Here is a 13,191-nt window from a genome sequence, read left to right as displayed (position 1 = left end):
GAGTAGGTGTGTCCAAACTTTTGACTGGTACACACATACATATATATAAACTAAGCAAAAAAAGAAACGTCCCTTTTTCAGGACCCTGTCTTTCCAAGATAATTCGTAAAAATTGAAATAACTTCACAGATCTTCATTGTAAAGGTTTCCCATGCTTGTTCAATGAACCATAAACAATTAATGAACATGCACCTGTGGAACGGTCGTTAAGACACTAACAGTTTACAGACGGTAGGCAATTAAGGTCACAGTTATGAAAACGTAGGACACTAAAGAGGCCTTTCTACTGACTCTGAAAACACCAAAAGAAAGATGCCCAGGGTCCCAGGGCAATAAATTGCAATGTCCGTTCTGTGAGACGCCTAAGACAGCGCTACAGGGAGACAGGACGGACAGCTGATCATCCTCGCAGTGGCAGACCACGTGTAACAACACCTGCACAGGATCGGTACATCTGAACATCACACCTGGTACAGGATGGCAAAAACAACTGCCCGAGTTACACCAGGAACGCACAATCCCGCCATCAGTGCTCAGACTGTCCACAATAGGATGAGAGAGGCTGGACTGAGGGCTTGTAGGCCTGTTGTAAGGCAGATCCTCACCAGACATCACCTGTAACAATGTCGCCTATGGGCACAAACCCACAGTGGCTGGACCAGACAGGACTAGCAAAAAGTGCTCTTCACCGACGAGTCGCGATTTTGTATCACCAGGTGTGATGGTCGGATTCGCGTTTATCGTTGAAGGAATGAGCGATACACCGAGGCCTGTACTCTGGAGTGGGATCGATTTGGCGCTGGAGGGTCCATCATGGTCTGGGGCAGTGTGTCACAGGATCATCGGACTGAGCTTTTTGTCATTGCCGGCAATCTCAACGCTGTGCGTTACAGGGAAGACATCCTCCTCCCTCATGTGGTACCCTTCCTGCAGGCTCATCCTAACATGACCCTCCAGCATGACAATGCCACCAGCCATACTGCTCGTTCTGTGTGTGATTTCCTGTAAGACAGGAATGTCTGTGTTCTGCCATGGTCAGCGAAGAGCCCGGATCTCAATCCCATTGAGCACGTCTGGGACCTGTTGGATCGGAGGGTGAGGGCTAGGGCCATTCCCCCCAGAAGTGTCCGGGAACTTGCAGGTGCCTTGGCGGGAGAGTGGGGTAACATCTCACAGCAAGAACTGACAAATCTGGTGCAGTCCATGAGGAGGAGATGCACTGCAGTACTTAATGCAGCTGGTGGCCACACCAGATACTGAGTGTTACTTTTGATTTTGACCCCCCCTTTGTTCAGGGACACATTATTCCATTTCTGTTAGTCACATGTCTGTGGAACTTGTTCAGTTTATGTCTCAGTTGTTGAATCTTATGTTCATACAAATATTTACACATGTTAAGTTTGCTGAAAATAAACACAGTTGACAGTGAGGACGTTTCTTTTTTTACTGCGTATATATACAGTTGAAGTCGGAAGTTTACATACATTTAGGTTGGAGTCATTAAAACTCGTTTTTCAACCACTTCACAAATTTCTTGTTAACAAACTATAGTTTTGGCAAGTCGGTTAGGACATCTACTTTGTGCATGACACAAGTCATTTTTCCAACAATTGTTTATAGACAGATTATTTCACTTATAATTCACTGTATCACAATTCCAGTGGGTCAGAAGTTTACATACACTAAGTTGACTGTGCATTTAAACAGCTTGGAAAATTCCAGAAAATGATGTCATGGCTTTAGAAGCTTCTGATAGGCTAATTGACATAATTTGAGTCAATTGGAGGTGTACCTGTGGATGTATTTCAAGGCCTACCTTCAAACTCAGTGCTTCTTTGCTTGACACCATGGGAAAATCAAAAGAAATCAGCCAAGACCTCAGAAAAATAATTGTAGACCTCCACAAGTCTGGTTCATCCTTGGGAGCAATTTCCAAATGTCTGAAGCTACCACGTTCATCTGTACAAACAATAGTACGTAAGTATAAACACCATGGGACCACACAGCCGTCATACCGCTCAGGAAGGAGACGCGTTCTGTCTCCTAGAGATGAACGTACTTTGGTGCGAAAAGTGCAAATCAATCCCAGAACAACAGCAAAGGACCTTGTGAAGATGCTGGAAGAAACAGGTACAAAAGTATCTATATCCACAGTAAAACGAGTCCTATACAGACATAACCTGAAAGGCCGCTCAGCAAGGAAGAAGCCACTGCTTCAAAACTGCCATAAAAAAGCCAGACTACAGTTTGCAACTGCACATGGGGACAAAGATCGTACTTTTTGGAGAAATGTCCTCTAGTCTGATGAAACAAAAATACAACTGTTTGGTCATAATGACCATCGTTATGTTCGGAGGAAAAAGGGGGACGCTTGTGGGGTTTCTTTGGTGCAGGAGGGACTGGTGCACTTCACAAAATAGATGGCATCATGAGGGAAGAAAATTATGTGGATATATTGAAGCAACATCTCAAGACATCAGTCAGGAAGTTAAAGCTTGGTCGCAAACGGGTCTTCCAAATGGACAATGACCCCAAGCATACTTCCAAAGTTGTGGACAACAAAGTCAAGGTATTGGAGTGGCCATCACAAAGCCCTGACCTCAATGTTATAGAAAATTTGTGGGCATAACTGAAAAAGCGTGTGCGAGCAAGGAGGCCTAAAAACCTGACTCAGTTACACCAGCTCTGTCAGGAGGAATGGGCCAAAATTCACCCAACTTATTGTGGGAAGCTTGTGGAAGGCTACCCGAAACGTTTGACCTTAGTTAAACAATTTAAAGGCAATGCTACCAAATACTAACTGAGTGTATGTAAACTTCTGACCCACTGGGAATGTGGTGAAAGAAATAAAATCTGAAATAAATCATTCAATAATTCTCTCTACTATTATTCTGACATTTCACATTCTTAAAATAAAGTGGTGATCCTAACTGACCTAAGACAGGGAATTTTGTACTAGGATTAAATGTCAGGAATTGTGAAAAACTGATTTTAAATGTATTTGGCTTATTACTTAACGTCTATGGAGGAGAAAGTGCCATTCTCAGAACGTTCAGACAAACCACAATGGCCCAACTCTTTATATATATGGCTCTGGATAGGCCTAATATATTGAATTCTAAGTAACTAGCCTACTTCAGGTACTGGTCTTTAACTGTACAGTCAGAGGCATTATACCCTTTCCAAATCTTTGAAGTCTTCATCCAGTTTCGTTCCCTCTGCACCGCCGACCTTCTCACTGACCATCTGCACAGAGAGTGGGAGAGAAAAGTGTCATTGTTACACAATACATGTGCAGTTCATAAAAGTGGATCAGAAAGATCCCTCAAAACATTATAGTTTTCTTACTTCTCACATTTAAAGAAAATACAGCTTGCCAGTTCCACCATTCACAAGAGTCTAGGTTCTAATAGCGGACAAAACAGTTTCATCTTAACTGACTTCAATCTGATCTGACTGACACCATCAAACACAACCCTGTAGGAAACAAGTTCTTCATTCTCTCATACACAGATACACCCCTGTGCAGAGACAAAGACCATTGTAGACATTGTAGATTATAGTTGCCTCCATCAACCATGTACAGATTCTGAAGTGGAATTCTAGAGATGCAGGAGAAGGACCAGATGCTGGAATCCTGTACAGTTTCTTTTAGGACTATTTCTACAATGACCATGTACTGTAGAGTAGTGAATCATCTCATAACTTTCAACACAGGCTACAGGACCTTCGTCACATTCATCCCAACATGTTGTAACTTGTCGTGTGAGACCCCAATATGTGTGCAGGGCAGGCCATCCAGCAGTAAATGCAGCCTACACGTTTACCCTAGCTTCCGCTATCTCTTTCTTCCACCTTGTGGAAAAAGACTGCTTTATATACCCGCGCTTTACACTGGACACATGTAAAACAAATTCACCCTATCCCACCGCTCCTCTCTGGCTCAGTTTTGCTTCCCTCATAAAATGTACAATAGAGATGATCCTCTCTCAACTACTGTATCTGACTACAATACAGTATGTAGTAAAGTCATCAATAAATCATTTTCAGTTTCGACCTGTTGCAAGTTCCATATGACATCCATGACATCACAGTTACACAACAAATATGACTGTATATCAAGACACACAGAGCAATTGGATGTCTTGATTGTACCCCTTTCTGGAAATGTTTATTTGAACAATGACAATACCCAATGTTTTTGAAGTGACGTAAACCACTATGCTAATTGGAATCATATTAGGCACCCTTTCAAGAGGAAACTTAGTACATATGCAAAATGTTTTAGGTCACGTACTGTAGTCAGCCATCCCAGTTTAAAAATGTTCTGTGGCACATCATATGCCATGAGTTTGTATGCTTTTTATTTCCCCATAGGTTACCGGTAATTCTTTGTCATGCAAGTAGCATACATTCTCTCTCCTTTCTGCCTAGGAAGGTCTAGCTTTCTCAATTATGAGCAGGAAAAAAACAACTGCAAGTGGGGACAATGGGATGGTTCTGCAGCAGACAATTCCAGTGACAAGGCACAACATCTACCCACTACTCCTGCCCTTTCTGGGAGCGACTTACAGTAAGTAGTGAGTGTACAGTTTATATTTCACTCTAACTGGGGGAGACGTTTAGGCTATGCATTTCCACCTCTCTCAGCCTTTTTGCAAATGTAATAAACTAGTTTGCCTATAGGCACTTGGTGGGTGCAGAAGCTAGCCTGCCTTTAGATTACAGTAATTAAAGATGCACTATGAAGAAATGGCTCCGCCATTTCCTGGTTGCTAAAATTCTAATAGTTTGCTTCATTTCAGTTTGTGACACAAAACAAGCAAGTATAGTGTAGCGAATCATTGTACCATCTAAACCGCTGTGAAATATATTTTCCATAACCAAAAATATCGTTTTTCCAGCTGTTTGAAGCTGGTGTACAAGGCTGAAAGTAAAAGACGCAAAAAACTCAACTTAAGACCGGGAAGCATAGAAATGGCACCCATAGAACAAATCTCGCTTCATAGACTTGCTTTCAATAAGAATGACAGATCTATAACTTATGTGAATTTGGTTGGGACACCCAAAAAGTTGCATATTGCAGCTTTAAATTTAACTAACATTCAATACAGTCACCAAAAGTGACCTTGGTGAGCGCAAAATGATCATATTTTCGGTTCTGTGACATGATGATCATGTGGCATTTGGGTTTACTGAAACAGTCCACAATGAGTTATGCCTATCTACTTCAGGGGGAGGACATGATTGGTACATTCTTTTCCCAATACAAAGCACTGTATGGTGGTTGAGAAAATATGTACTTCATTGTACCAATTGTTGTTACCACACTTATACACTGATTTTACACTGAGTGTCAGATCTGATGGTAGAAATGGACACGCAGCAAGTGATGACTTAATGTGCATGCTGCTACTGATCCCGCACCTAATGTGTAAGCCAGAGAATGGATAACCTGAACCCACACAGCATCTGGGGTAGAAAGTTCACTGACTGAGGGATATAGGAGAGGGGAAAGTGACTCATATAGAGGAATCTGAGCAGGGACAAAGAGCAACAGCCACAGTTACCATGCTGGAGTTAATAGAATCCGTGTCTTAGCCCATAAAAACACATTTTTGCTTTCCATCAACAGGTGGGAGTGTTCAGCTTTTCGAGTCTTCCTAACCACAAAACTGCTATGTTGTCAAAACATTATGGATGATGGCTGTGTTAGCCTTTCATAGACCTGGGGGGTTGGGGGGGGATTCTAAGAAGAAAAACAATTGGCCTACAGCTGTTTTTTTAAGTATATAAAAATAAAAAAAATCCACACCAAGAAAAATTGATTCATTTCAGCTATGCCGTGAGGCAGACACACAAGGCCACTTACTCGGCTGCTACTGCTAGCTAGATTAAGAGGGAGGAGAGCACATCACTGACGCCTGAAAATAGCATCTCTTTTACACAGATAATGGTGTGATTGTAATCTTATTGGGAGCGAGACTACGTGATAGTGAGTCAGCTGCCTCCTTAACAATGGGCCAACCGCTGCCAGGCTTTCTCCTTTGACACAACATTATAGAAAAACATTTCAGAACTGAACTGACACCTAAAGGAATCACACACCGATCATCAGCCTCATACCAGCCCCAAAGACCCTGAGGGGACAACTTGGCTGTGAAGAACTATGGAACAGCACCGGCCAAATGAACATGCCATGTCATGATAGGCCTATACATCTTGATGTAGTCACACAATGTGAGATTATGCAACATGTGAGAATTTAGAAATAAAGCATTCTACAAAGAATGTATTATTTGAGAGACATGGCTGTGCCTGTGCCATTTATAGTGTGAGGTCTCCAATGCCTACAGCAGAAATGTAGTTGTGGTGTGGCACATAGGCTTGTTTACTTCATATAGGCTTGCTTGCTCTTAAAGGGATAGTTAGAGACTTTGGCAATGAAGCCCTTTATCTACTTCCCCAGAGTCAGAAGAACTTGTGGATACCATTTTACGTGTCTGCGTTCAGTTTGAAGGAAGTGGCTTTTCTAGCATTATATAATTTGCTAACTAACATTAGCGCAATGACTGGAAGTCCTTGGGAATAGCAAGTTCTTCAATACTGGATGCAGAGACATAAAAATGGTACATTTGCATCATTTTGTGGAATTCAATTGGTGTTTGTGTATTTTCGTTAGTTGTCATGCATGTTATCACATGCACACAGCATACAGTCTACTTTAAAAAGCAGAATAGTCCATCCCCTGTCAGATGGCATAACAGCAGGTCCTCAAAAAGCTTGTACTGGGGTGAAACGTGCTTTTATAAGCCCAGTCATTGCGTAAAAAATTATTCTAAATGCAATCGCATAGTAAAAACTGTTTTGACAGCCACAATTAAAAACTATTTTATTTCTCAGTCTCAACTCGTAATTAAAGCGTGCATCCCATTCGCCATTCGAGTGCCTAGGCGACAGTCAACTGTAGGCAGGCTATCAGAGCGTCACCATCCACTCTGCAGTGTGAGCTTGAGGCAGTATAATTGTTTGAAACCTAAACATTTTACTTTACTCTAAATAATGCTTGTCATATTAGCAACCCATTGCAGTTGTTGCTATTAAATTCCCCTCTTTCTAAATTTCTAACAGATTTTCATCTGTTAGAATTCTCTAAAACGATGTTTCAGGAGGCTTATGGTAGAGAAATGAACATTCAATTCTCTGGCAACAGCTCTGGTGGACATTCCTGCAGTCAGCATGCCAATTGCATGCTCCCTCAAAACTTGAGACATCTGTGGCATTGTGTGACAAAACCACGCATTTTAGAGTGGCCTTTTATTGTCCCCAGCACAAGGGGCACCTATGTAATGATCACGCTGTTTAATCATCTTCTTGATAATCTATCCACCTGACAGGTGTGGCATATCTTGAGAAAGGAGAAATCCTCAATAACAGGAATGTAAACAAATTTCTGCACAACATGAGAGAAATACGCATTTTGTGCATCTGGAAAATGTCTGGGTTCTTTTAATTCAGCTCATGAAACATGGGACCAACATTTTACATGTTGCGTTTATATTTTTGTTCAGTATATTAGCTGCTTCCATTACAAGAGTTGCATGCTCAATAATAGGCTATAACCTTTCGACTGTAAGACGATAGGCTTCCTATTGTTGAACGTTTCCATTAAGCTCTTAATTAAAGATGTCCCTTCCTTGTATGCATGCATAGCATAGCATTTTAAGTTGGTCACATAATTTTCCTGTTGGGAAAAATGTAACCATTTGTTGACCGGTTAATGAGGGTCAGTTAGTTGGCAGCAAAATTTTCAGAGATTTGCATCCAAATATACAATTGATCAGTTAGTGCTCTGTGTGTAATACACCTTTCAAACCAAGGCATTTTTCCACCAACTTTAGCATCACGCCAACTTTTTGCCAGTGGTGAAAAGTACATAAGTAAAAATACTTGAAAGTACTACTTAAGTCGTTTTTTGGGGCATCTGCACTTTACCATTTATATACTTCACTACATTCCTAAATTAAATGATGTACTTTTTACTCCACACATTTTCCCTGACACCCAAAAGTACTTGTTACGTTTCAAATGCTTAGCAGGACAGGAAAATGGTCAAATTCACACACTTATCAAGAGAACATCCCTGGTCATCTCTACTGCCTCTGATCTGGTGGACTCACTAAACACCAATATTTGTAAATTATGTCCGTGTTGGAGTGTGCCCCTGGCTGTCAGTAAATAAAAATAAGAAATGTCAAATTATTTATACTTTTACCTTTGATGATACTTAAGTATATTTTAGCAATTACATTTACTTTTGATACTTAAGTATATTTAAAACCAAATACTTTGACTTTTACTCAAGTAGTATTTTATTGGGTGACTTTCACTTGAGTCATTTTCTATTAAGGTATCTTTACTTTTACGCAGGTATAACAATTGGGTACTTTTCTATCACTGGTATCATGAAGACACATTGAGTGTAAGATCCTACACCTGATGAAAGTTGGATCAAAAAGCATGGGCTTGCCTTGGGCTCCGTTTCAAAATCTCACCTTTTAATTAAATGTTTTAAATATATGAGAGCAGTTCCACACGTTGCTGTGACGGAAGTTGTGTGGGAAAAATATTTGTTGTATTTTATTCTGTTATAGATCATATTCTTACTCTATAATATGTATGTGTTGAATTTGATCAGGGTACCCCAAGTGTGCCTTGTCTGATTAATGAACAAAATTGATTTCATGTGCATGGCATAGCCATACAGGCTGCACAAACCAGTAACATAATTCAACTCAAAATACATCTATTCTTTTGGAAATACATTTTATTAGTCTTATGTTTCTTAGGACCTGCCAGAAACAATTTAATACTGAATTTCTTTGTGATGGTGTATAGTCAATGGTTTTATTAAAATAAACGTCTACTCCCACACTTGCTGGCATGTGCACGGCCCATATAAAAGGCTTATCCTGGCAAGAATGTGGTAACATAATGTAAAGTCTGTCTGTAAAGAGTATATGTAACTAGCCTATAAGCGACAGGGGCCAATGCCACTGTACATGTTAACTTAACCTTTTGAGCGGCATATGATCCTTCAGCTGACTGCTCCCTTTGTGAGTGACTATGATAGGATCAGCCATCTGCAGATTCTACTCTGACCCACCATTTCCTCTCACATTCCCACCAACTTCCCTGTACGTGTTGCAAAGTATGCTAGTGATGCTGCAGGACAATGAAAGGCATTTCATTTAGACATCGATAGTCAAATTAAGTATTAATTATGACACTTGGTATGTGTGCGTACACAAGTTGAATAATGTGTTGGCCATGTTTGACAGGTTTGTAAAATGTGGTGAAAAGGGGATAGTAAAAAAACTAAAACAAAAAACATGGGCGTGTGCTACGGGGGGGTGCTGCAGCTATATTAATTTTCTAAAGCCAACTTCCTGCATTCCATAAGAACAGAAAAACAGTGCTGCAGAAAACATATGAAACCAATTCCTACAAGTAGGCCTATTTCCAATCACATGCAGTCATTGCTAGTGACAACAACTGCATGCTCTGAATAAGCATATTATTTTGTGCCTTACAGGGGGGGGAAGAGTCATATTTCTTGTTGGCGTCAGGCATTATTGACTCCTATGAAACTGCATTGCAGTCCAATCAGGAAGAACACACATAATTTCTCTCTCTTAGCCCCCTGTAACACATGCACGCAAACAAATAAAAAACATACAGTACATACATACACGCACACACACACTGCAGTTTTGGCCCTCCATTTCCTCTTTCATGTTCTGTCTTCCCAATGGATTGAATCTCCCCCCCCCATCTCTTCATATTCCTCTTTTTATCTCCCCAAAGGGGACCTGAGCCCACTCCTAAAAGGATATTGGGGTATAAAGCAAAAGTCTTTCCTGCTGAGATCAGCAGGGACAGGATGAGACTGACTCAAAAGTAGGTTGATACATTGCTATGTTTTCATTTATAAAGCCCTTTTACAAAAAGTCCCACTGTACTTAACATCACTACACTTTAGACATGAGTTACCACACCCGGTCTAAGGGATGGCTAACTCTGGAAATTCCTTTGGTCTCAGTTTTTTTTTTAAATCAGCTTTTAGTTTTTTTGCACCTTATTTGTGGAACAATCTAAATGCTCTGAAATGTGATGTTTTGGTGGCTCTAGGCAAATTCAGAACGCTGATTGAGGTCCTTTTTACCGTGTTTTTCTTTCTGCTTGCATTTAGTATTTTTATTTTGATATATGTATTTTCTGTAATTCAGGGCTCATCTGTAAAAGACACCTTGGTCTCAGTATGCTAAAACAAATTCAATAAATTAAATAATGTATTAGTAATCAACCCTCAGAACAGATCAGGCAGGGCTCCAACTGAGGAAAACAAATTTAAATCATCCATCTTCTGTCTACATAACCAACAAGATATGGCACTCAAATTAGAATTTTAATGAAATTAGTTACAGCAGAGATATCCTATGCTCTACAAGAGTGTTCCAACGTGTGGGGCAACGGTAGGCAGAATGGATGCCTGAGTGAAAACGTTTGGGAACCCCTGCTCTACAAGCCAACTAACAAAACCACAACACGCATGTTGCCCCTGGTATCCCCAGGGTATAGCTAGATAGCCTAGTAACAGTAAGGACATTGGAATGTGTTACCTGAAGGTGTGTACACCCTCAGCTTGCCTGTTGAGTGACAGTACACGTGTCATGTCTGTCAGCTATCTAGACTAGTACTGTTAGCTAGGTAGCGGTGTGTACTAGGATAGCTAACTACCTGCGAAGTGCTTTTCTTGAAATTCTAGCTAAGTACATAAAAAGTAGTTAGCTAACTAACGTTAGCGAGCTGGCTGGCTAGCTAACTAACGTTAGCTGTCAAGTTTATCATGGCATTCTTTGAAAGGTTCTTGCCACGTTTTAACTTTAGTTTGCCCATGAAACGATTAAAGACTGATAACTAGCTAAATAACTTACAAAAACATTAACAAAAAAAGAGAGCCATGTATAACTAGCTAATGTTACTACAAAATGAGCCGAGCCAGTAACTTAGCTAGCAAGCTAAACTGCATAAAAGTTCATGCAAGCTAGCTACCCAGCAAACTCAGATAATTATTAATTTTTTAACCCGTTTGTTATGTAAAAACACTAACATTAGCAAGCTAATACTTACTGAAACAAATCTGTATTAGGAGGGGAGGAAAGTTGTTTGCTAACCTGGCTGGCTTTATAAAACTGCTTCTTGAAGCCCGCTACAGACATCTTGGAACCGGTCTTTCACCTTTGCCGTAATAGGATTAAATTTGATACAATAACTATTACTAGCTAAAATAGTAGTACGCCGCGGTCATATGATTGCGTTAAAGTCGTTCTCCTTTACAGTACACGCCACCGAGGATGTCCTGCGGTTCACGATTGTGACTAGAAATGCTATTGAACAAGGGCGCAGATCTCTATTAAGTGCATATAGGTCTTCAAAGACTCTAGGACTACTAGGTATGAGTATATCCAGAGTTTACTTTTAGCTGCACCAAACCGTTAACTCGACACCTCCAACATATCATTGCGCTCGCTGCACATTCCAAGTTGTCTCTCCATAAGCAAACGTGCAGCGCCCTCTATCGCACACGAGAGGAGCAGGCCAATATGGTCTGTGTTCACTTTTTTTCCCCCCACAGGGTGGCATAAGTGTTTTTCAATAGTTTTCGATGTGTCTACGGTACTTCAGTCTCAAGTACTTTAGTTGAAAACCACTTCAAACTCACTCATGCTCAGTGTTGGGGAGTGGTGAACTACATGTAGTCTAACTAGTAATAGAACTGCATGTTGCAGTAGCTTGGCGTTATAGTTGAACATTGAAATCTTGCTAGTGCTTTCGGTAGTTAATAACCTTTTGTCATGTAGTAGTGTAGCTATAATAACAAACTACACACTACTTTTTTTGCAAAATAAAATATTATTTTGGGTGAAATTGACAAGAATTTCCTTTTTTTTGGCATCAGACCTAAGTGGGAACCCCTGCTCACCTCAAGTCCTCAACTGGCAGCTTCATTAAATAGTACCTGCAAAACACCAGTCTCAACGTCAACAGTGAAGAGGAGACTCTGGGATGTTGGCCTTCTAGGCATAATTCCTCTGTCCAGTGTCTGTGTTCTTTTGCCCATCTTAATCTTTTCTTTTTATTGGCCAGTCTGAGATATGGCTTTTTCTTTGCAACTCTGCCTAGAAGGCCAGCATCCCAGAGTCGCCTCTTCACTGTTGACGTTGAGACTGGTGTTTTGCGGGTACTATTTCATGAAGCTGCCAGTTGAGCACTTGTGAGGTGTCTGTTTCTCAAACTAGACACTCTGATGTACTTGCTCAGTTGTGCACCGGGGCCTCCCACTCCTCTTTTTATTCTGGTTAGGGCCAGTTTGCGCTGTTCTGTGAAGGGAGTAGTACACAGCGTTGTATGAGATCTTCAGTTTCTTGGCAATTTCTCCCATAGAATAGCCTTCATTTCTCAGAACAAGAATAGACTGATGAGTTTCAGAAGAAAGTACTTTGTTTCTGACCATTTTGAGCCTGTAATCGAACCCACAAATGCTGATGCTGCAGATACTCAACTAGTCTAAAGAAGGCCAGTTTTATTGCTTCTTTAATCAGGACAACAGTTTTCAGCTGTGCTAACATAATTGCAAAAGGGTTTTCTAATGATCAATTAGCCTTTTAAAATGATAAACTTGGATTAGCTAACACAACGTGTCATTGGAACACAGTAGTGATGGTTACTGATAATGGGCCTCTGTACGCCTATGTAGATATTCCATTAAAAATCAGCTGTTTCCATCTACAATAGTCATTTACAACATTAACAATGTCTATACTGCATTTCTGATAAATTTGATGTTATTTTAATGGACAAAATGTTTTGCTTTTCTTTCAAAAACAAGGACATTTCTAAGTGACCCCAAACTTTTGAACAGTAGTGTACATGTTTTTGGCTTGTTCTGTTGTCGACAGATGTTACTTAACTGTATATCTTTTGTTAAATATTTAACAATTGACCTATCTTTATTCCATATGATTGATATTCCTATCTGTAAAACTAATAAACTGGTGTGGATCATCCAATTCCAATGGTTAGGAAGTTTAAATACTGTACATGAGTAAGCACACAAACAACATCAAC

General features: G+C 40.4%; 1 protein-coding gene across 2 annotated transcripts in view; it reads right to left on the bottom strand.

Annotated features, from left to right (window-relative positions):
- LOC106584393 (endophilin-A2) overlaps positions 1–11,592 on the bottom strand; it is a 29,318-nt gene extending 17,726 nt beyond the window's left edge. The window contains exons 1-2 of one of the 2 annotated variants that reach the window (XM_014169658.2): positions 11,194–11,592; positions 3,178–3,246 (exon numbers count right to left, since the gene is read on the bottom strand). In XM_014169658.2, coding sequence (XP_014025133.1) covers positions 3,178–3,246 — 69 coding nt within the window. In that variant the 5' untranslated portion in view covers positions 11,194–11,592. The remainder of the gene's footprint in view (positions 1–3,177; positions 3,247–11,193) is intronic. The other variant, XM_014169657.2, reaches the window with a different exon arrangement.
- Positions 11,593–13,191: the final 1,599 nt, after the last annotated feature.

This window comes from Salmo salar, chromosome ssa23 (genome assembly GCF_905237065.1).
Source record: "Salmo salar chromosome ssa23, Ssal_v3.1, whole genome shotgun sequence".
Lineage (NCBI taxonomy): Eukaryota > Metazoa > Chordata > Actinopteri > Salmoniformes > Salmonidae > Salmo > Salmo salar.
This window is presented reverse-complemented; position numbering and strand designations above follow the sequence as displayed.